At 29.5% G+C, this 26,662-nt stretch overlaps 1 protein-coding gene across 3 annotated transcripts; it reads right to left on the reverse strand.

Moving 5' to 3' along the window:
• Window positions 1–514: 514 nt before the first annotated feature.
• LOC109598287 (moesin/ezrin/radixin homolog 1) lies at window positions 515–25,206 on the reverse strand. Of its 3 annotated transcripts, XM_020014169.2 has the most exons (7): window positions 25,048–25,206; window positions 24,527–24,570; window positions 13,789–13,968; window positions 4,840–5,114; window positions 3,455–3,806; window positions 2,671–3,390; window positions 515–2,043 (listed from the first exon to the last, which is right to left on the reverse strand). In XM_020014169.2, exons 2-7 carry the CDS (start codon window positions 24,536–24,538, stop codon window positions 1,879–1,881), a joined length of 1,704 nt encoding a protein of 567 aa, XP_019869728.1. In that variant the 5' UTR covers window positions 24,539–24,570; window positions 25,048–25,206; the 3' UTR covers window positions 515–1,878. The 3 variants fall into 3 exon arrangements, with proteins under 3 accessions (XP_019869728.1, XP_049820932.1, XP_019869726.1); XM_049964975.1 differs by lacking the exons at window positions 24,527–24,570; window positions 25,048–25,206 and adding an exon at window positions 21,387–21,596; XM_020014167.2 differs by lacking the exons at window positions 24,527–24,570; window positions 25,048–25,206 and adding an exon at window positions 17,048–17,203.
• Window positions 25,207–26,662: the final 1,456 nt, after the last annotated feature.

A 26,662-nucleotide genomic window follows, 5' to 3' on the forward strand; every position in this document is an offset into this window, starting at 1 on the left:
TGTTTAGATTTCCAAAATGATTAGATTCAACACAAATATACACGCATTTCCTAGACCCATAAGTACATAAATATAGGTATCCCATTTGAAGGTGGGAACACCCCAAAAAATTGTATTTTTTCTTCCATTTTGACAACCTTTTTTTTCAATTGTAAACCATGAGTACTTGTATCTGTGGACAAAATGTCACATTTTTTGGTCTAAAACCAAAGCTTACAGGGTAATTTTATATATATATTTTTATGAATTTATTATTACAAATTATATTATTTTTCAACAATATTAAACTGAGTGTATCAATCATATAACAGCAAAGATTAAATGAATATTTTCTCTGTATATTTAATAAAAAGTAAAATAAATTAAATTGAATTGAATTGCTCAATTGGACAAATTAATGATGTTAGATGTACGTCGACTACGTGCTACAATTTCATGATTACGTATGCTATTTAAAGTATGTATGATTATAATATATTATATAAAATTGTAGAAATAAAACATCAGTACTACATAAGTTCTAAATAATATTTTTATTTACCCTAATAGTACATAATGAATAACTAGTAAAAATACAAACATTATAGAAGTACATGTGTAGTTATAGTTGAAGAATATAAATATACAAATGGACAATACAGTTCATTTTTAATTAAAACAGATCGTGATTTGCAAATGCATATTAAGTAAGTATACATGAGTTGTTTTTGATGGAAAGCAAATATTAAAACAAAATTTAGAAACAAACGAAAAAATATTAATAAACTACAAAAAAAAACTACATTTACTTCGATGTTAATCTATTGAATGTGTAAAATAATATTCACACCACTGTTGAATATATAACCCAATTTTTTCCTGTGTATAAAAGCCATTGTAAATATCATAAAAATGTATTGTAAAAAGGCAACATGGTTTTATATAAGATATATGTACATTTTGGTAGTCTAAAATGCAAACATTGCGTTGGTTTGCATATTTGACTCGAATATTTACATGTTTTAGTTTTAAGGAAGCACCAGGCTAGAGTCTTGATAAAATTCACTTGCTGCGATAAAAATGGCCCGAAGATTGGTCCACTTTCAATTGAGCGAAGCACAAAAATTGGCCTACAACTAGCAGAGGGATGTAAAAAAATAGTTTGTATGTTTGCTGTTCCTGGCACAGAAACCGTAATTTTCGAAGAAATGATATTGATATTTTAATACTATTCTTGTTATTTTAAAAAAATGTATTGGATTAGCCCAAAAACCAATGGCACTAAAATTAGAAGACAACTACTACCTTATGTACCTTATTTTATGAGTTAAACAAATTGGAATGATTTATTGGGTGAAAACAAACAAAAAAAAAAAGAGTAAAAAAAACAAAAATTTGGAAAAATGCACTGTACGCAGAATCGAAATAGTTATCAATAGATCTGCCCTTTCAATATATATCACAATAAAACTAACAGAAAACAATTTTTTAATATTATTAACATAGATAAAAATATAATAATATATAAAAGCCCTATTTTAATAATAACAAAGTGAAAGATTATTTCTGTAAGGCCACTTAATGAGCAAAAGTGCTCTATCTTACGGTTGAGAAAATAATACTTAAATGTATAAGTAAAAAAATCAAAACTTAATTTTTAAACAAAGCGACTTCGGCCGACTGCCGTAACATCGCGTTCATTGAGCATTAAACGGTTTTGTTTTCGTATTGTTAATTGACAGTATTTGATTTCAATTCCAATGATAACAACAGTTGGTGTATAGGAGTAAGGGAGCAAAGGGATGGACTTGTTTTAAGTTTTTTTATATTATTTCATGGGCGGGGTTTAGTTCGAGGCGTACCGAAAAATATGCCAAAAGCCCGATTAATTGCGAAATTTTACATGTTTTCAAACTGGTCGACACGACGTTTAGTATTACCCTTGCGAATCTCGCGCAAGGTCTTGTACTTATCCCTGCCTTGGCGCACGTTTTCTCTATGAATCTTGTCCATAGCTGTTTCCTTGGTTTCATCACGGGACTGCGCCAAATCCTTTTTCAAAGCCTGAAAACAATAATATGAAATATTAGTACAATTCTAAATGCATGTGTAGAAAATGTCATGCAGTTTAAAATTTGATTATCTTTCTCATAAATTATTAAAATCTACGTATATCTGTATAAGTCACAAAAATATATGTTAGTGAACACTTTGGCGTAAAAAAATATTGAGTAAAAATTCACACTTATATGCACAAGCAGCAATAGTCTATAATATCTTTAATAAAATATTAGAAGAAACCGGGAACTTTGGGGAAAATATTCGTATGTATTGTTAAGTTTCTTATTGCATAAGAAAATGTGTAGAATATTGATTAATGATTAAATTAATTAATGATTCAATTCAAATTTCAAACTAGTAATTATTTTAAAGAGGTGCAGTTATTGCCGTTAATCAACAACAATAAACCCGATACCTCGACTCTGTTTCTGCGATTAACGCAAAGCCTGCACCGGATAACCTGTAAAAACAACAATAGCATCCGCTCTGCGGCATCGGTTACAAATGCTCAAACACATAGGAACGACATCATATATAAAAGTATCTTTTTAATATATTATCAATCTACAATTGGAAATATTTGTGTTTACTTTTACATTGACGTCGCCATAAACAAAACTCCAAACTCACCAGAAGTTGATCCTGGAGACGTTCGTTACGTTCGGCTAATGTTCGCCTGTCTTCGATGGGATCGACGATGTTCTCGTCAGTGCTGAGATCCTTGCTCACGTCACCATTGACCATTTCATCATCGTCGTCGTGATTGTTCTCCTCCAGGTGACCCTTGGTGGCATTCGCCAGTTGCTGCGCCTTCATCTCTTCTTCCTTGCGCCGCGCGTTCTCTACCTCTTCTTGCAATCGTTTTGTTTCCGAGTCCTTGGCCTCGACCTCTTCGCGAATACGCTGTACTTCAGCCTGTTTGGCTTGGATTTCGTCCTCTAACTTTTGACGTTCGGCGGCCTCCATATTCTTGCTTTCTTCCAGACGCTCCATCATCGCCTGCAATTCGTTCTGACGCTTCTCCAATTCCTCCTTGGCAGCTTGGAGTTGCTTAAGCTGTTCCTCCAGTCGCCTGATCATTTCCTGTGCCTCCAACAAATTGGCCTGACTCTTCTCCATATCTTCTTGCATCTGCTTCAGTCGCTCCTCATACTCTTGTTGTTTCTTTTCGGCACGCTCGCGGGCCGCTATTTCGTTTTGGAGTTTTTCGCGTTGCTGTTGCTTCTGAAGCTTCTCTTCGCGGGCTAACGCTTTCATTTGTTGGACATCAATGGTGTCGGGTTTTCGGCGACGCATATACAACTCATGGTTACCCATGCACAAGGCTAAGATCCTCTTGTTGATACGCACCTAGAAACGATTTGGAATAAATTTACATGAACTCAATCAAATTAAACCAAAGGGAAATACATACCCTTGGAGCGAAGAAGACGAAGTCCGGCGCCTTCTTGTCGATCGGTTTGATAATGAATTTACGATCATTGAATGAGATGTTCCTAATTTCACTCCAAGGGAAGCCGATCTTGGGCGTCAGCTGATCGTCCTTCTCGTAGATGTTGAGGCCGAGAGCATCGACACCCAAATACAATTCGGTACCTTTCTTGTTGCGAATCTCGAAGTAATTTACACCGTACATTTCGAGATCCTGTGCGATCTTCAGGTATTCCATCATTGCGTCTTCGCGAAGCATCCCCCTGTGTTCCTTCCACCATGTCATTATGCTATTCTCCCATTCTTCCTTGGACATCTTGTGTTGGTTCATTACTCTGAAAATTTTGAAAGTACATTTTTAAAATAAGATAATGCAAGTAATCAATTATTCAGAGAATTTATGCATCGAATAATAGTATTATGTAATTAATTAAATCGTAACTGCTTTAAATTATTTATCACGTTCAATATCCTAATAATTACTTTATAATATTTAATTAATTGGGTTGTTATCAAGTAGTTGCAGATCAGGTAGAGAAAAACTGACCTAAACGTCGAAAGGCTTTTCTTAGAAGTTAATTGCCACATATGCACAATATCTTTTTTTTAATTCGAAAAAGTAAAAACTTTTTAGATTCTTTTTTAAAAAACTAATTTAAATATAACATTATTTCTGCTAAATATATAATATGGATTGGGTATAAGGTAATAGTTAATTTAATGAATGATGATGTCTATCAATCTTCAATTAATCCATGTATTTATGTTGACATGTAATATCAATATTTGACAAAATACCTATTGCTATTAATGTATTTTTTCGTGTATTAACTCACAATCTGATTAGTACATCTAAGACCAATTTGAAGTTACTTAGCACGACGAATTATTCGCTCACTCGAGCGAGAAAAAACAGTTTAGCACGTTTCCGATAAACATTTTGCAATAAAACAAATTAAGCATATGAAATCATAAAAATGCACAATATTTTAAAACACTCTTGTTAAAAAGCCGTTCCACAAAATTATAATGTTTACGGGTTAAAATTATCAGCAATTAAAATAATGTTATGTATCTTTAATAGTTTTCTAGTTTGATCTTGTGTCCAAGTAGTAGTAGTAAAAGTGTAGACTTGGAAAAATTGTGGCTGTAATCTATTCAAATAAAAAATTCAAATTACAGTGCTTTGTAATGGTAATATTTAAATGGAAAATTTTCAATACAACAATAAGTGAAAAAATTTAGTCACTGTAAGGAGATAAGAATACATCAATTCACTTTAAATATTTACAGGCACCTATCTAGAAAGCATATTTTTTCTGGAAACCCTGCATTAAATATTTCTAGAAAATTTTGTTTTGCTCTCACCTCTCGGGTAACAGGCGGTCGTTGGAGAGAAAGCCGGCATTGTGTAGGGCCTTGTTGTAGTCGCCGTGACGCGCCTGGACGGCATACGACGCCAATAGGACGCTGGTTTCAGGTGGGCAGTAAATTTCATCTGACAAAATGGCGTTTTTCACTTGCAGATAGAAAAGACGGAGCGTGATGTCCTGAATTAGCTCTTCGGCCACGTCCTCGGGATAGAACTTCGTGCGGAACTTGAACTGTAACGGATTCTCTTTCTTGACTTCCTGGCTCATCACCTAATCGAAACAATTTAGATATCATTACTCTAATAAAAAATATTAAAAATTTCGCTGATAATGGGACAACACCCACAATTAAAATCGACCAGGAAAGCAAAAACCAATGGACACACGCCGCTGTCCCCAAGTTGCGTAACCGATAGTTGATGATGCACCTTGAATCGTGTCACGGTGCGACTCATTGTGTCACATGATCGTTTTTACAACAAATAAATAAAATGGATGGTGTGTGTGTTTTGTACATATTTGTGCGTGAATCGAAATGTAAAATGGGTCGAGTGTGTTTTGCACACGAAGGTTAATGGAGCCCGTGCGATATAAATGGCTTTTTTCTCCTTCACAATATCCATTCATGGCAAAACCGAACGGATTAAGTCATTTGATTTTTTTTGCCATTTTGTTGTGGCATCACTGGTAACGTCAGTAATTAAATCAATTAATGCAGTTATTAATACAATCAACTAAAAAAATTGTTACTCATGTAACGAGGTCTACCTTCAAGGTTAAGTGATAATTTTCATGAAAATAATTAATATTTTACTAGGTCCAAATATTAAACCTATAAACAATGTAAAATTAATATTGAACGTCAATATTTATTGAAATTCTAGTTGTGGTCGTTGTTGATTCCCACTAAATCATATCAAGTGCAAATATTAAATTCAATACATTTTTCATATAGACGTGACTTATTTTAGAATTCCCAGTATAGTGTAAATGCCAAGATCGCATTTATAATTAATTCGTCAATAAAAATACGACTTCGAAACATTAAATAAATTAACACAATTTATTCTGTAGAACAGTATTAAAAGTTTTATTTTATTATTTACTTTCAATGGTCAAATTTTAAACTGATCATCAACATTTAGTATCAAATGAGGCTAATAATAAATAAATTTCCCTATATTAATTTTGTCCATTTAATATGTTGGTGAAAATTTCAATTCCAATATAAATTTAGCAATATTTAAGTCAAATAAAACATTTTATTAGGCGTAATTCAAGCAAATTTTTATAGCTACAGCATACAAATATGACGTTGGTTCCTAAATTTAAAGTGTTTCAATATACCCAACACAATTGCATACTTTATTACACACCGATAACATTTTCCTGTGTTGGTTAACATAATGCGTCAAATATATTTATCAAAGACATTTACTATTGACCAATCCATCTTAATCATTTATAAATTTGATTCGTCGTGTCAATGGGGGAACTATGAATGAAATATGTATATTCGAAATCAACTAAAAATAGTTGATCTCGTGATTCCATGATCTATTAGTGTTGTTTGCGTAAACAGTTTCTAAAAACCGGTCACAGATAACCGGCATACAGAGTTTGTCATCAAAACAATGTTGTCATACCTTCGAAATAAGTTCAAATAAATTTATTAGGTTAAAATAAGCTTATATTTGCTTCAGTAACTAATTAAATAATAATGATTGTAATAGGTAAGAATCGGAATATTAATTTATGTTGTGAATCATAATATATTTCGATGACCTTATTAACTAATCAATCAGGATAAAAAATATTTTCCCAGATTAAGATATACTTTTCCTATTAGAATTTATTCCAGGTAAAATATTAATCATATAAGTTGAAGTAATGTAAAATTATTTACTCAGTTACACATCACACACAATTAGGAATTTTATCTTAATTACAAGTGTATTTGAAATATTTAATTAAGCAATAAAAAGTTGTTGACTTTGAAGAGATTTTTTTAAAGATGACATAAAGATTCCTACACAATTTTTTAACTTTTTAAAAATATTTTTGCAATTTCGTGTCTATGTCTCTTAATAATTTTAATATTCAAGACATTTCCTTAAATATCTTTCACTCAGCAAATTATCATTTAAGGTCCTATTAACCTTTTACGTTTTATAATTTATTCTTTATTATGCAATAATGTTATTCTTATTCTCTAGTTTTTATTAAATTCAATCATTATTTTTTTTATAAAAGAAATTATTTCATCATGTTTTCTATTATTAATATTATTTTTATGAGTTAATTTGATTTTTTAACTTTGCTTTTAAGATACATTTTCAAGTGATCAAAATTGAATTTTTGGCTGTTATACATCAACAACCCCAACATACAATTTGTCCTCGGAAAAAAAAGTTAAAATTAAATATAAAATTTGACTGGATAATTAGACGTCAGTATCGAATAACTGTAACTGCAAAATTACGGCACAAAACCGGACAACATTCAAAACGTTTCTATCATCATCGTCCGTTCGACCTCGCGGAGGAAGGAAGCCCGTTTGAAAAACATAATGAATATTGTTCCGAATCAGTGAGTGGCTCGTTTATGGCCACAACACGGCACAACACGATGAAACTCATTATTTCAACATTGAAAATAAAAAATAACTATGCATTGTGTGTGTTTTTGGGGACGGTTCTCACACTTAAAAACTCCTTCGACGATCGCTCTTACCATCTCTGCGTCGCTTCCTTCGTCGCTGTTGTCGTCGCAATCTGATTTTGAGTAGTAGCGCAATTTTATCGCTTTGAAACACTTGACAGTTTTGTCGATTACGTTATCCGGCTGCATGAAATGTTAATGTAGAAAATTGGAAGATGTTTTTTTTTAAAATCTAGCATTACGACCAACTGGACCTAAATACTTTACTACTGCTAAAAGCACAATATTACTAAATAAACTATGCTTGTACAATTTATGTTAAAAATTAAAATAATTGATGTTGATGAATCTTTTGAAAATTTGTAGTAAAGTTCTTAAATTATTAGGATATTATATCCAATATGTAAACTGAACTTAACTAAATTATCTCAAAATAATCAGTGTTTTTAATTATTTCTTTATATAGGGTGCCCCTAAATTAAGTGCACAAAAATTAACCACATATTTTTGACCTCAAAATAGAACTATTGGACCCAATTTACCTATATACCGATATGCTTTCTAGGAAAAATACTGGTCTTCAATGGTTCTTCCATTTGCTGTAATGCTCTTAGTAACTGATCTCACAAAATTCTAAATCAATATTGATTTTTTTTAGATGAAACTTCAAAACTGATTTTGGTTGGAAACAGTGCATGTTATTGAAATTCAACAAGAGGGCCATTTTAGACAAAAACTTTTAAAATTTGAAATTGTGATGTCAAAGTTAAAATAAACTTACACATAAAAAAGGTTAGAGGAATTTTAAACTTCTCGTCACCCCCTCCAACAAACAAACAAAAAGTTATGTAACTGCACAAAATTTCATTATCCTATCTTAGCTAGTTTCCGAGATATATCATGATAACTACATTCAGTAATCAACCTTTGAAGGCTCACTTAGGAAATACGTTGGTATCTAGGTAAATTGAGACCAATCGGCATATTTTGAGGTCGAGAATATGTGTAATTTTTGTACACTCAATTTAGGGACATCCTGTATTCAAAATGTTATTTTATCAATATATTTTAAATATGAATATTTTATCGAAGAGTTTCTTCCCATTTTAAATATTTGCAACCTTCTATCATTTCCGTTTTGTCTGAAAGTGATTAAGCACTTCCTGATTCTGACCAGAAATTTGTTATACTTATAATTATATAACTTTTTATTTGCATACTTACGAGAATTATTAAATTTTAGTGATCACGTGTAGTATAAATTATCCACTTAATATAAGATAGTTTGATGCAATTAAATTAATTATTTAAAACTTAGACAAAAGTTATCCATATAAGATATAAAATATTAAAATCATCAAATTATCAAATAATGATTATTATATCCATTAAAATAATTTATTTAGTTTTACAACTGCTAAATAAATAGTTTAAACAAAAATGAGAATTTTCTAACAACTGAACTGATACAATACTTATAAACAATTTAACCTCAACATGACACATATTGTAATAAATATTTAATGATAGGAAAACAATATTAATTTAATTATTATCTTATTTTATTTTAATTTATACTTGTAACTAACAAACTGAATTAATTTCAAAACACATACACAATAATAACTACAAAATTTCCCATCCACAAGATAAAGTATCGTCATGATCATAGGATTACAATGCAATGAAGAATTTCAATTACGATAATTGTGTTTTCGTAATTCACCTTGAGTTATTAATTCGACATCGTTTCTTGGTCTCCTCCGCACATTCATTACTATTGCCTCAAGTTTGACCTGACTGAAAAATGCAAATTGCAGCCTCTATCGAAATTAAATGTACGGTAGCTCACACAGTTAGACTTTGTTGCATGGGCGATGTATCTGTTGTAATCAAAGGATTTTGCTTGATCTCCGCATTGTTCAAATGTGATAACAAACAAGTGTATAACAGATTAACTGATAAACATACATTTTTTATATATTACAGATAAATATAGTTATTGAATTGTTTGATAAGTTCGATTATTGTGATTTTAATTACTGGAACATATTACAACAAATAAATAAATCAACAATCACCAATAATCCCCTATTTATTGATAGAACTAGGGTTATTTTTCCAGATATAATAGAATACTAATTTTTATTGTTATAAAATTCTTTACAATATGTTGTATGTATTACTAATAATTAATACTTTCTCTCTAATTTTCAAATTAGTTACTAACAGTGATCTGTGCATAATTATCTGTCTAACAACATTAACAACGCTTTTCACTTGATTGAATAACATTTAGATTGAAACAAGTAAAAAATCACACACTGTGTCAATATAATGTAAGTTCAATTAAAATCCACATTTTTTGCAATTACTTTTTATAAAATTGTCGGCCACACCTTTAAAATGTTCGTGTCTGTCCCAGTAATTTTTTTACCTTACTCATCTGACACAACAGTTACGAGTGAATTGTGACAATTAACATGCTATACCAACAATTATAATTGGAAAGAGTATTTGATTAACTAATATCGCGATATTTACATTCACGGTATGAATGAATATCATGTTAATCATTGAGTTCTCTGACGATCATAATGCGGGATTTAATAAATTATAAGGATAGTTCACACAGATATTAAAACACGAACATAAAAAGAACTAAGTCGGTGACATTATCGCCAACATGTGGTTTCAATTGCGTCATTGCCATCCTCCTAAATTGATACGGTGAGTCACCATCATCAATGTGCGTCTCTGTGCATCAACACACAATTTAATTAAAACTGAAACGCAAGAAAATCTCTTCGTCAAATGTGTACGGTGAAAATCACTTTTGTCGATGGCATTCCAAAGTAACCGTGAACTTTCCCGCTGATTTTGTTTGAACAGGATCTTCAAATGTGTTTTGGGTGAATGGCATCCTTGGAGACCGATCGTCTAAGCACAGTGATGTGATTCACTGCTTTGGATTCTAGCAGGATTTAGAGAGGCTGTGCTATTATTTAAAATGTATAATTTTTATGAGTAAGCTACTTTGAAATGACAAAAAGTAGTGTTCGAACCACTGAATTCTAAAATAGGAATATTACTTGCAGTAAAACAATGTTTCATTTAGTCACGATTAGTGTTTAGAAACGGTATTCTTGACGCATCTGAAGAACACGCCTCCGTATCCACTTTCATTAATAACCATCCTTAAATCTTTTATATAAGAATGATGCCAAATTCTTTCAAACAAATACAATTTGTTTATAGAATAACATACACACAGCATCTGATCACCAATCAACAACTAACTGGTTTTTCGTCATATTTATATTCGAACAATCTTCATGGCTTGGATTCATCCGGTTTAACATTATTATTGTTGTTGTAAATAGTTTTTTTTTGTTTATGTCCAGTTATTATTGTTATTTAAAGAAATAGGTGCAATGTAGATTGCAGTCAGGTTGATGACAGAATTATGTATGCACTGGCAAAGTCGGTCACGGATTTGAACGGTTCATGTCAAGGCTGTGGACTGGGCAGACATGTAAACCCGCAGACACGGTTGCCGTTTCTTAACCTCTCTCCCAATGCACTTTTTCGATTGGTATTGGCAGTATCGAAATTATATTTTGATTTTCTAATAATATTTATATAAATCAGGGTATTCAAACTATTTTGGATAATGAACACACTACAACTACAATATTATTGTAGATTCCTCCAAAATTCAATTAGATAAAGTTAGATTTCGTTGTTGTAAATTTAATAAATAAGTCTTTTGTATGTCTGAAAGCGGGACACCCCCATAAACTTTGTACTTTTCGATTTTGACAAACTCTTTTCACTTGTAAAGCATAAAAATATGTACTAAACAAAATGTCCCGTTTTTCGGCCCAACTGAGTAACTTCTTGGACATGAAATTTTAAGAAATCATATCAACAAATTTTTATAGTTTATCTAACTACACCACTGGTTTAATCTCCGTTTGAAATGGGTAGTATATACTAAAATTCAAAAAACATACATATTCATAATTCTGTGGTAAAATTAAAATTCATATTCTTTTTATGAATTTATTTTTTAATTAAGTAGTCTGTGGAATAAACTGTCCAAACTAGCACTTATTTTTCAACAATATTGGAATATTATAATATATCAATACTTATATATATATATATATATATATATATATATATTTATTTATATATATACTAAAACTAGTAATATTTAATTTTTATTTGCCTCCACCAGCTCACCTTTCAATTTAGTATATATATATATACATATATATATATATATATATATATATATATATATATATATATATATTTATATATATATACTAAAACTAGTAATATTTAATTTTTATTTGCCTCCACCAGCTCACCTTTCAATTTAATACATTTATCGTATCTTTTTCGTAAGTTCGTGGTGACCTTTGTCAATCATTCTGAGGTAATTTCTCACATGACTCATTAATGCTACCACGAACTTTTGAAAAAAGATATGGTAAATGAATCGAATTGAACGGTGGATTGGTGGGGACAAATAAAATTTGTATAAATATAGTATAATTAGTATAGTATATTCCTATTTTATTGAAGTTGTACTATTATACTACTTGATTAAAAAAATTCATAATATAATTTATTTTTTTACAAAATTATGAATATGTGTATTTTTTTATAAAATTTGATATATATTCATGTGAGGGGGTGTTTGGTGTACACTGGTGTAGAGTTAGATTGGCTATGAAATTTTACGAGTATAATTTCTTCAATTTTCACACCTAAAATTACTCTTTTTATTAAATAACATGACATTTTGTGCTTAAATACAGATTTTTCATTAACTTTCATCAGTACTTTTGTTTGTTGTTAGAAGTAATAACAAATTAAATACTAAGATATACATATATGTAGTTGTTTCAAAATGGTCATTTCAACAACTGGTGTGTCATTCATAATTGGTAACTGAATCAATCAATGTATCATTCATAATCGATTATACAACTAATATTTTAATTACACGAATCGATTATGGAAATATATCGAGTAGTCATATCATACATTAAAAAACATGCTATATATAATAATTTGTGCACGATCGGGACATAACAATTTTTTTATTTATTCACATTTATTATATCCTAAATTTATTTGTATTTTATATTATTTATTCATTCAAATTTGCTAATTAACAAGCCTTTTTTAATGGAGGTGATGGAGCATATTTTTAACATGACCTTCAAAAATACAATATTTTTTAAATATTAACAATTACAGTTAATTTTCCAAATTTAAACAAAAAGTTATTCCAAACGTTAAACATAAATTTCACAATTATCTTCATAAAATATGATTTTGAAAAACAAATATGTATGTACAAAAATAAGCAGCAATTAAATTTAATTCTCCAAATTTAGTCAGAGGTCCAAAGGAGAAATATTTTTTATAATTACACTAAAATATTTGAGTCTTATATTTAGTATTTGCCATATACTGCACATCCGTATTGAACCTCATCATTGAATATTTTTTCTCTACTTTCTATTTTACACTTATTTTTCGTATTTTAGAATAATTTTAAATTTAAATTTTTAAAATATTCTTACATTAGCATTTAAGATTTTTGGTACATTCCCTAAAATATTCAAAGTATTAATTTAAAGTTTATATTATCTATTGGTATTATTATGTATTCTAAGTCTAAGCTCAATTATATTTCTAAATATATTATTTTTAATTAGTATCGTATCTGTATGTAATAAAAAAGGCCCTATACCTATCAAAAAGCGTTTGATCCGACTACGTGGCAAACTTGCAAAATTTTACTGACTTTGTCGGCATATGCATAACCAACAATTTTTTTAAATTAAACTAGCTTGTTTTTAGCAAATACTTTTTCCGCTTTTACTCGGTTTCATCAACGAATTCAAGAACGCTTACCAGTTTAAACTCCATCGATTATTGTAATTTAGACTAGGTACGGAATTGAAAGGCTTCATCAGATATTTTAAGCTCTATAAACCACTAATTATCGATTAATTAATTAATACAACTCCATGGCGAAGCATTGTTTGCTTAATTTTTAACTAAATAGCAAAAATTCCAAATATTGTTCCGCCGGTGAAACCAGCCAGCCGATCGAAATCTACTTTGATGAAACCGAGGAATTCTTCCGCGTTCCGACGGGTGTCATGGCGACACCGTCTCATCCACGGTCTGGCGAACGTCGCGGCGTTTTACTTTACGTTATTTTCCCGTCGATTTTGCCGTTCGCTCAACTCACCTTTCTGTAGAGCTTGATCCATGTGAGATCGCCCTTCGAATCGGTGTATTGTAGTCCGAAGAACCACACCTCGCGCAGTCCGATGGTCTTCACGACCTGATCGAACAGCTGCTTGCCGGACGTGGTCTGCTGGATCGCGAACTCCAGTTCCGCGTCCATCGTTGTCACCCGCACATTTATCTGGAAAATAACAAAGGGTGAACTTACAGAACGAAATCTTTACAAGCTTTGGAGAGTCGAATTTCATTTTTCCAAGGTTTGCTTCATGAATCAATTGAGAAAGAAGAGGTAAATACTTTTAATCACAAAATTTGACTCTACAATGTCTATTCCTATTTGGGGGTGAATGTTATAATGAATGAATGAGTACTTAATTTGCCAAGTAATTATATTTTGATTATGGGTATTTTTCACAGAGAAGCTATTACATGAGATTAGAATGTTTCAGGCTAAAAAATAATCCAATATAACGAATTAATAACTTAAATAAAAGAAGAATAACGGGATCAACAGAAGAACACCATTACTGTTTATATTTCTGCTAAGAATAGTTTTCATAATTCCACTATTTCTTAATTCAATTTTACGCTTTGGCCATAGACAAACGCCATGATATTTTAATTACGTGAAGCGATAATTTAAAAACACATGGGTGCGTGCGGGCCATAGTAAATTATAATCACTCAATTAGGTTAGGTCACTGTACCAAATAACATCGTAAAAAAAATAAATAAAAGGCCACTAAACAATCCCATCATGCCGAATATTTAAAGGTGATTGTTGGAAATGTACAAATGGATGTCGCCGACAATAATAATTAATCAATTTTTCAACGCATTGATTTTAAAGCGAGTTTTAACTCTCGGTAACAGTATATCGATAAGTGGCGCACAATTATTTCAGCTCGTTCCCTCTTAATTGCAATGATCAGGTTCCATCACTAATTGTTTCTTAACGGCCTTCATCCCATTCAATGCAATAACACAGTGAATTCGTTTTACGTTATTTTATCCAGTTAATTCCATTTGCTTCAAGCTTTCAGATTAGAAAAGAAAGTAAAATTATTATACTTTTATATTCATATAATTTGGCGAATCGCCAAAAAAAAAACAATAATCTGTTTATTTAGTATGTAGTTATTGTTTCCATATTCCAAATATTATTCATTTTTAAATTAGTTTTAAATAAATTTTCTAAAATATGTTATTTATTAATATAAATAAATATATAATATATTCTTTAATAAATTCAACAATATTTTAATACCTTGTTTCAAATATGTTAAACGTTATTTAACATTAATAGAAAATAACTAGTTTTAATAGAAACAAAAATTTAGAAATCTTTCAAATATAATCAAGCAAATGTTACTAAGGTGGCACATATTTTCTTACAATTACGTACATTAAAATATGAATCTTCGAAACAAAATACAAAAATCAGCAGTAATTAAATGTAATGTTTCCAATTTAATCAAGCACTAAATTCACTTCTCCATTTTTGACTTTTACAAAAACACATATTTTTGATAAATGAATTTTTTAGGTTAAAATTTAAAATTTAATTAACAAATTACTTTGGATTTTATATAGAATTTCAATAACTTTATGTTTAGACATTTTATTTTGAAAAATTCTCAGAAAACGATGCCGGAATATTATTATTTTTCATTTTATAAGATATTATATACAGTGTCACCCATTTTAAAGCGGAAGGGACACCTCCATAAAATTTGTATTTTTTGTGCGATTTTGATTTTGTTTTTCAATTACAAAGCATGAAAATATGTATTCATTAACAAAATGTCAATTATTTCCTCAAAACCAAAACTTACAGGGTAATTTTTTAGTCATGGATTGGTTAAAAAATAAGTTAATTTTTTCTCCTTTTGACAGTTTATCCCATACACTATTTGATTAAAATAATAAATTCATAAAAAATATAATTTTTAATTTTTGCATAGAATTATGAATATATATTTTTTTATGAAATTACACCAATTTCAGAGGGTCTAAAAAATTACCGAGTAGTACTTTTGGGGCATAAAACGTGACATTTTGTCCATATTTTCATGCTTTTCAATTGAAAAAAATATTTGTTAAAATCAAACAATAAGTACAAATCTTATGAGGATGTCCGACTTTCAAATGAACCACATTCTATACACTATGTTTTTTAAATTTTTTATATTCTTATTTATTCATATTTTTGTAAAATTTCTTGTTTAATATACATTTTCATTAAGTAATATATTTTTAACGATTTTATTTTCAATTTCAATAATAAAAATAGATACAAATGATTTTTAATATATTCCTATATAATTTTATTATGCAAATTTTATTATTTTATCTTTATTTTTTGCATAAATTTAATAAACACAAAAAATTAAATTACTGTTTATTTTTATTTCGAACATTTTTAATTTAAGTAATATGAACTGGCAACATCATGCAATTTGACAACTTTAATTAACAATTTACTTATTTTTATTTTCCTACTTTCTTAAATAAATATGGTATTAAATCGTAATCTTTAAATAGTCCCAATATTCACATTTTACTTTACTTAAGAAAACAAATTTTCCTTTTATCAATATTTGCAACTACATTTGTGTACTCAGCCTTATATCGCGTCTACAACAACTTTATCACTGTTTGTAAGCAATAAAAAAAGTATCGGGCATATGCACACTCTTTATGGGTTATGGTCCAGGGCCGTCGAACAATTAAATCCACTTCACCGGTATATTCTTCTAATCATCGCTCCGTTAAATCAATATTACGGACTGGCCATACGGGAGGGACCTTGTACTTTGTTTCATTGTACAACTAATAAGTGTCCAGGCCAATTAAACAGAACAGAAAAATAATTATAATAAATTCAACCGTTTATAAGGTGAATACGAAAATAGAACCATCACATGCAACAAATGTGATTTTTTTTCTCATTAATACGTGATTCATCATCAATAAACCACCGTATAAATAAATTTGCATTTGCATTTGATTTGAACCACCGTCTATTAATAGAAGTTGCACCAATCCAGCGGCGTTACCCAACCAACTGATTTCTCGACAAAGCGGGGAACACCGACGTTACGTACCCAACACGGTGCTTATCAACTTTTCATATAATTATAAGTCGGAATTGTTTTTCGGTTGCATAATATTGGGCGGTAATTTACCACATAAAAAACTCAATATCGTGCGAGAACCGACCGAGGAAAATCGAAATGAAAATAATAAAAAGGGCATACCAATTTACTGGAAACCATCTTCCTTGCTTACGAAAAAAGGTGAGGGTTAAGGATGAAAAGATGCACTTTGTGCGATTCGAATTTGAACTTGACTGTTGCACAAATGAATTCGTGCCCGAGAACTCGCCGCAAATGTTAACACAAAACTGAACAGCCGGCAAACAACTTATGGCTGGAACTGAGTCATGGGTTACCATGACAGCGATGCCGCCATGCGAACGTTACACATTATGGGGGAAAAGTGCATAAACAAATAGAAATTGATGAAATTTACTTGTAAAAAGAACTGAATTTAATTAATAACATTATAAATGTTACTTACAAAATAAGGAAGAACCTTAATTGTTATAAAATAATTTCCGATACAATTGAAATTAAGACATATTATTATTCAATTAGAATTTTTACTATTTTGAATTTTAGAAATTAAGAAGTATACAAAACGAACATCCCACCATTGAAGATGTTTTTATTGTTAACTTAATAAACATAATCTTGCATTGTTCTTGGAAGCATACAAAACAAACAGTAGAAATTCTATTAATTAATTAAAAGTACAATAAAGTTTATGAGACATTGTACAATAATGTATATTTTCCAGCTTTTAAAGTAATTTTTAACTAAACTAATAAATAAATGTAATGTTAATAATTAAAAGGAAGATTGTTTCGTGAATTATTCATATACGAAACAACATTTTGATTTCAATTGTTGTTGAATATTTCCCAAAAATTCTTTTTCAGAGGTATACAGAGTGACCCATTTGAAAGCAGAGCAGCACCCTCATAAAATTTGTATTTTTTGTTAATATTACTTTTCAATTGTAAAACAAAAAAATGTGTATAGACAAAATCAAAATCTATTGAATAATTTTTTAGGTATGAAAAGTGAATAAACTAAACTAGCAATTCTTATAACATATCTACCATTGGACCCCCTGAAATGAGATACCAAATTTCATAAAAACATTAAAAAATTGTATTCTTATCATGAATTTATTTTTTTAATAAAGTAGTTTATAGAATAAATTGTACTAGGAGTCTTAGTATAAGTATTAGTATATTTTTCCAATATTCTTGAAAAGCAGGAATTTGTGCCATTTTTGACAATTTACTACATAGACTATATGATAAAAAAAACTTTTTTTTTTAAAAAAATGTTTTTTATTTTTTCCAAAGAATTGTTAATATGGATAATTTTTTATGAAATTTAATATCAACCAATTTTCTATAAAAAGTTTGCAAGTATGATTTCTTCAATTTTCCCTGTAGATTTTAATTTTGGATCCAAAACTGTGTCATTTTGTCTATAAATACATTTTTCTTGCTTTACAATTGAAAACAAAAAGTTTATCAAAATGGAACAAATAATACTAATTTTATGGGTATATCCCTCTTTCAAATAGGCCACACTGAATAATATTTATTAGATTTAAAAATACAGAAAATTATTTCTAAATCGGTATTAAATTATAAACATAATTTTTCAGATTTTCATCATTTTTTTTCAATAATCACTATACTAACTAATATTATTAAATAAAAATTCATTCTTCTCTTTTTCAAATTTATTATATTTAAGAAGTATATTTAATAACAACAAAACAAAAAGAAAACCATTTTTAAATTGATACTATATATTCCCATAATATAGATTTTGAAAAATTATTAGTTTTTAGAGTTTATGTTTTATTAGGATCGATTCTAAAATATTCCCATATGTACTTTGAAAATGTATGTTTTTAAGTTTTTAAATGAAATTTAAGGTTTAATAAAATCTATTTACTGTAAACGAAAATCGATATTGAACATTCAGGCAAGTGAACAAAACCCCAGATGCCCAGATATTCCGACCACTTTCAAAGCAGACGTGAATTTATCCCCGACGTCTGGCGAAACGGCAACGCAGCCGAGAAGTTCGTTACGGCTGCGAAACCGTCAAAACGGTCCGTTGAGCCAATGGCTGGTCGTCTTCGACGGCGATTCGAATTCGAACGTCCGCGTCTTTCGGTTGCACCGGGCAACAAGTGACTCCTATCGTCCCTCGCCCTTCCGCACCCGTAACCGTGTTGCACCTGTTGCGACAGGGGAAATTCGATGGTATAGAAAGGGCGTGCGGGGTCGAAAGTCCCACGAAGACGGTGCCAAACAATCGAGGCCTAGGTACAAGTTTCCTTTGGTCCAAGGTCAACGGTGGATGCTGCGCATCACATGACTAACGCGCACACACACACACCAAGATGGAAATTTAAATTGTTCTACGACTCGATAATTTTTTATTAAAACACACAAATGGTCATGTGGCGTCGCCGTTTATCACTATTATGGGGAAGTGGCGGAACGATGGACTTGTAACTGAGAATTTTGTTTTTTATGTTTCTTATCAATATGATGTAAATTGGAAAAGTACCATATACATGAGCACCGAATAATTAACAAAAGTAATTGTATCTTTTTACCAACTAATTAGATGACCAGATTCGAAAATATCAGATATATTTTCAAACGTTCCATTAAGCAAGAATTATTTTACAATAATTTATTATAGAAAAATATATACAGAAAATAGTATTTCGCAAAAGGTCACCAATTCTCAATTAGTTAATTAAAGTTAATAGAAAGTTACTTTGTTTAGGTTCTGTACGACCGACAGTATTTTTTAAACAGATTTCTTGTTATAAATTTTAAATAGCTTACTCGCATTGACATGGAAATTTAAATTAATTATTTACTACAAAATAGCACGTCTCTAAGTTTTTATTACTCTCATGGTATATTCGAATTTTATTACACAAAAATTTATTACGAAAAATTAATTTTTTTAACGTTTTAACATATATACATAACATATAACATGTGTACATATTTAAAATAACTTGTATTCATCAAAATAATAATCCTTATAATTAACAATATTTTGTCAATGGACCACGACAAAAACATTCTGGTTATAACCAACAGGAACTGAAGAAATAATCAATTTCTATTTTGACCTCCCAGAATTAAAATGCTTATTACGTAAAAGAATAGAACAACGACGAAAATTAATAATAGTCACATGGAGATAGGTCTGGCCAACATAGTGGATAAACTACAACCCCTTATTTAATATTCTTAAGCTTCCTTTTCTATTAACTAAAGAAGTACGTGTTTAAGTTTCATAAATTTGTCAACTTAAAAGCGGTAGAAAATACTTTTCGTTGATAGATGTTTCAGGACGACCTTGACGTAGTTCATCTTCAATGCTTTTATTGCTATTTTTAAACCGACGAAGCCAAAATCGTGCCACATTATTACTTGAAACATGTTCTCCAAAAGATCTTTGAATGGGGGCGTACTAGTTCTGTTGATTTTAGTTGATTTTTGAACTCATCAAGCAAATCTGAACTAATTATACATATTGAACTGGAACGCATAATTTTTAATCCAAAAAATGTTTTAACTATGACAGAAGAAAAATAATTTAAAAAATAGTAAAACAACATTCACACTGATACAAAAATGTAAAAATACATTCAATAAATTATATTATTTATTACTAAATATCATTTATTTCAGAGTTTTTTAAGTCGAGTAATTGTTATTTTTATTCCATAGATTTGTATTTTTATATTTTTTATATAAAATTTTGAATACATATACATATTTATATAATAAAATTGTTAAAAATACCTTAACTTGTATTGAGTTATCTAAATGCATACGAATTAACTAATTTAAAATAAACAAATATATTAAAATTATGTTATATTGATATCGTATTAATATAAATAAAATTATTAACGAATTTTCATCATAATTCATATTACTGTCATAATTTATCATTTTTATTAAAGATAATTTATCTTTAACCTACATAATAATTATATGATTAAAAGATTATTAGATTAAATAAATCAACACATTTTTGAAATTTTTCTTGCAAGAAAAAATAAAAAAATTAAAGATTGAAACTCAAAAAGAAATCTAATCATTCTGTTAAGCTAATATAATATCAAATATAATGAATTGGTAAGAATGAAACAGTTCTAAGAAGAATTGTTTTTAATCGCATAATTATTAATTAATAATAATAATAATAATTTGAATTCAATTAATTTAAGTAATAAGAAATTCAACAACAAAAATATTTTAAGTATTTAAAAATACTAAGACATTAAACACCCTACGCTCTAACAGCTCTAACAAGAATTTTTTTTAATCGCATAATTATTAATTATTTAATAATTTGAATTCAATTAATTTAAGTAATAAGAAATTCAACAACAAAAATATTTTAAGTATTTAAAAATACTACGACATTAAACACCCTACGAACAAAAATACATTTTAATACTAACCGGATCTTGATTTTTATCAGAGAACAGCTGTAGACAAGCGATATTCCGCATTTTTATCACTAAAACTTCCAAAGCGGCTAAAAAATGCGACCACTAAAACATAACACACGTCTTCCACCAAGTTAAGAAAGCCAATTGTAATTATTACGGCGACGGTATTCACGTCGACAATCAAATATTTAATTAGTTGATAATCTTGGCCCTGATAATATTTACCGCCCATCCATTGAATTAGGTTGATTAACGGGGCAAACACACATACAACACCAGTGATAACGTAGCCACAATATAAAAACTGTTTATTTTCGCATGGTCCCAGAATAATTTTTACTTTGGCACTGTTTTGTTGGAAGTGAACAAAAGTATATTTAGATATTTGTATGCACAATTTGAGACCGAAAAATTTAATTTTATTTGTCAAAACCTCTAAAAAACAACTTCTAGTGAAATCTGGGTTTTTGGAACGAACGAATAACTCTAGTTCAAATTAATATATTCTGCCCTTTTAGAACATTTAAATTTTATATTCAGTTACAATAACAGAATCCCAATAGTGTTTATTAATATATTAGTTTTTTTGCTTTTAGGACGTCATAGTCAAAACCCGATGACATATTTTAGACTACTGAATTTTCATTTTTAAATTATTAAAAAAGTTGTATAGTAAATTATTAAATCTAGGGAGATCATTGATATTTTAAATATTCGATTTCTCAAAAAGTCCCATCGTTGTGGGAGCTTTAGCATAAATTAGATCTCGTATGTTTTTTTAATGGAACAATATTTAAAAGTAAAGCTCTGGAATAGTAATAGCCTAAAACAATTTTTTTTATTATTAGATATCTATGCTTATTTTCAATATAAAATATTTTGTAAATGTGACATTTTTAGAAAAATTCCTTTTCTTTTTACGACTAAAAATATATTTATAAATTGTATTTTTTCAATTCACCTAAACAGAAAATTTTAAAATATTTTTGCATCCGCCTTATTCAAAATTCATTTTATTAGAACTATTACGAATCTATTTACCCACATCTACGTAAATGACTCAAGTTTACAAAAAATATATAATAAATAACAAACAAACCATATAACAACAAATCATACCGCCTCCATTCATGAAACGATTGTGCAAACATATTGATTAAATCTTTTTATCTGTGTTTACCAGTAAACAAATAAAAAATAAGTGATAAAATGCAATTGCATTAAAAAGATCGAAGACGTCTAAACAAAGATAAGAATTGCACATTCAAAATATAGTAGGTACTATAGTTTCCAGGTGAAACAACACTTAATACACTCTGGAGAGAGTCTTGAAGATTTCTCAAAAAATTGTTTCTGACAGAATTACCACATATTTTCTAATTAATCAAATTAAAATATAGAGTTGAATTACCAGTATGGATTTTTTTTTTAATTTATATTAAATAAAAAATAATAATAATAATAATAATAATAATAGTAGTAATAATATTAATAATAATAATTTTACTAGTTTACAAATTTTATTTCGTTTTTCTATATCTTGAATAATAATAATTATATCTTATATAATATATTGTTGTATATTTTTGTACTCAGTTACATTAATAAAACAAAAATATATAAATCCAAAAGTTATTTTGTGTTTTAAAATTCTACGTGACCAAAGTAACACTCCACATCCAAATAAATTAATAAATATTTTTAAAACAACTTTTAGAATGGCAGAACATACATATTACATATATGTATATATAAAAGTATATATAAAAAAGTATCGATGTGTAATTTTTATAATTATAATTTTAACTATTTTTCATTTAACATTAAAAATGCCACCATGATCAAAGTAGCACTCATTTTTAATTTTTATTCATTCTTAATATCCAAATAAGTTAATATAGTTAACTGCAACTTTTTGGTTCTTCTACTGATTGACAATAAAACAGTTCTTGTTTTAAAAAAAGCATATAAACTAAGGTTTTAAGTGTAAATAGTTGAATTTATTATGTTTAGAATTACCATTGTTGGTTGAAAGTTACTGCAGCAACTTAAAATATTGTACAGATTGTATTTTTATTCGGTTTATTTGGAAACACACCTTTTTATTCACATGGCATTTGAATTAACATCTACGATGGAAATTTCAAGTTGGACTTCGATTACCGGAATTTATTTCGTGACAATTTACTTTCTATTGTATCGAATTTTCGCACATCTAAAAATAACTACCTATGCAATTCGAAAGCGTTCAATTCGAGGAGTAGTACATAGGAAATAAATGTCAATTTCGATCTACTTTAGACACGTGCTAGTTAATTTTATTCAAAAACATTATACATCAATATGGTAGTATTTTGGTTTTAGCTTTAGAAAAATGTACCTTTGATTAATTTTAATATAGTTTAAATTTAAAAAATATCTCATCTTTATCTCAATTTTTATAAACAATATGTAACATCATTTTTTAGTATCTATAAAATTTTATCTGTTTAAAGTATTACAATAATCTTTTACACAATGCTGACACATTGTTAACATTTGAGGTGTGACACATTTTTGTGAACAATAAATTCATAGTTTTTCATTTTATGGTGTAATTTTATGTCTTATAGGATGTTCAACTGTATGTAAATTGGGCTTTTAATTAGAGTAACAATTCAAATTTATACCCGATAACTTTTATTCTAATCTTATTCTTTTTCATTTAAAAATGTTCTTTACAAATCAAAATTTACACCTACTTATGAAAATTATTTCGTGAACAATTCCGACTCATCAAAAAATTGGTTGACCAGTCAAATATACGAGCCGAGAACCGCCGAATCCACCATTTCAAATCGAATCGGTCAATTGCGATCGGGTTCAGTGTCGTGGGCGATTTTCTTTATTGAACACACCGGCAAAATAATAACCGTTTGTCCGATAGAGAAAAGTGGTCATTGTCGTCGACAAATACATAGTTGGAATATGATTTCGAAGCCCGTTAATGTGCCACCGTTCGGAATTTACACTAAAAACTTTCTCTTCGACTTTATCAACAGGTGACTGCTTACTTGGCGTTCGATGAATGTTGGAAAAGATGACATTCCACTGGCCGGCTAATTAAATGCACGGCACGGTGTGATTCACTTATTCATTTTACTACTTACCGATTTCGGCATTGTGGTGATTTTATTCCGTGAACTTGGCTAATCTGAAACGGAAAGAACGACTCCAATTAGAAATCACACAAAAATGATATGGCACGGGTGAAAACAGGTTTTCGGATTTTACATATTTAAATTGAAGCATGCAAGCTCGAAAAATGACCGTGTGCAGGCGACACTAAAAATACCGGCGAGAGAAAATAGCCAGCGAAACAAGAGAAACAAGTAACGTGAAACGGAATAGCTGAAATATTCCTCGAAGTGCATGCACATTCTGTACGTCCAGAACCGTCCTAATTAGATTACCCGCGTCCACCGCGACAACGACCCGACATCCGGCGGTAAAAACAACGCGAAATCAAAAAACAACAAGACGAAAAAAAATAGGGAAAATCTCGAAAACGAGATAAATACATGTGCCACACAACGTAATGGTAAGGTAGGCCGTGACGGTGCGGCACTGCCGGCACTTGTTTACGGTGATGGCGTCCACGTCCCGTCCTTATCGAACTTATCCGACTCACCGGGGAAACTCCTCTCAATGTAAAATCGATCAGCCGATCCACCTCATCAAATCGGGACACTCGCGTGGTTTTTATCTGTCGGGCACACACACACCCTTCCACGCACCAAACTGAACGTGACACACTGCGAACAAGTCGAAATCAGCAAAATCTCGAATTGGGCGTAGTTCGCTGTGTTTACGCCAGGTGGGAACACTTGTTGCCGCAATGGCGACATCTCACATAAATATTTTGTATTGGCCGCATTTGGTTTTCTACGGACATGATCAGGGTCACGGTTAAAAACCGTGTGCACCGTTTCATTGAGATGAGCGGATGAGAGATCGATACGGGCTGGCTGTCTGTGGTATCAACAGCGATAAACATAATAAACATTATGATGTTCTGTTCTGTATATTGTAGATTACAAACTTTTCGCTATATATTACATGTACTAGTATGTGTATATATATATATATACAGGGTGTTTCCTAATTTATTCATTAGTAGTGAATAGAAGATGGAAAAAGATTGATTTGTCTTTTCTAATTAATTTTGAACAAAATTTCTTTTTCGGTTTCCTGTATATTTATGGATTTATAAATCCTATATAATTGGAAATAAAACGATTATACAATGTCCTATACCTAAACCCAGTTTTTTTGAATCACATTATAGTTTTCAAAAATTTTGACAAATTGATGGTCTAACTAAAATGTCCGTAAACCAATTTTGATGAAGGAAAGTTCAGAAGCCTTTATTTTATACTGGGTGTTGTTTATTAAAACATCAATAACTTCCAGTACATGGAACTCCATGTATATTTTAACATAATTAAATTTAATATAAAAATATATAATTTTAATAGAAATTGTCATCCATGGCATCTATCACTACACATAGAGAGCGTTATTTTTAAATTTTTCGGTAAAGTCTCTCAGTTAATTATGTATTATAATTTTATGTATAAGAAATGCTTATACCAATAGAAAGATTTTTGAATATCCAATTTAATTATGCATGGTGTAACTCTATAAATTTTGGGAGCCACAACAATGGCTCCTTATAAGAGGTTATTTTGGTTGAGCATACCAAATATAAAAATAATTCAAAAGCTACTGAATTTAGATATAAGAAATGTTTTAGCTATTTTATTTGCAATTACATCTAGAATTTAAAAATATACCGGGTGTCACAATGAATGTAAGAAAGTTGATGTCACCATTCCGGCAAAACGGGAAATAAAATTTTGTTCAAAATAAATTATTCCTGCATATAGAATTATTGATAATAAATACTTTTTATTATATCATGTAATTAAAAGTATAAATTTAAAATTCTCTTAAAATTAAGCAACATGTATTCAATTAGTACTCTGAACGGGGATTCCCAGCAAAGACCACCAAGCAAAGTAAGGAACAAATAAAATAAAATAAACAAAATACAAGGAATCATTAACTCTTCACACTTTTTTCTAAATTAGGATATAATTATTATTAAAATTTAATATAAACTTATTAACGTCCTAAGATATTAATTTTAAACCAACAAAAATGTGTTATAGCTCAATAAGTCTCAACCTTACTTGTTTAAAAGAGTTTCACTATCAATACTTTAGAGCGAACGCCTAACAAAG

The sequence above is a fragment of the Aethina tumida genome, chromosome 3 (genome assembly GCF_024364675.1).
Source record: "Aethina tumida isolate Nest 87 chromosome 3, icAetTumi1.1, whole genome shotgun sequence".
Classification (NCBI taxonomy): domain Eukaryota; kingdom Metazoa; phylum Arthropoda; class Insecta; order Coleoptera; family Nitidulidae; genus Aethina; species Aethina tumida.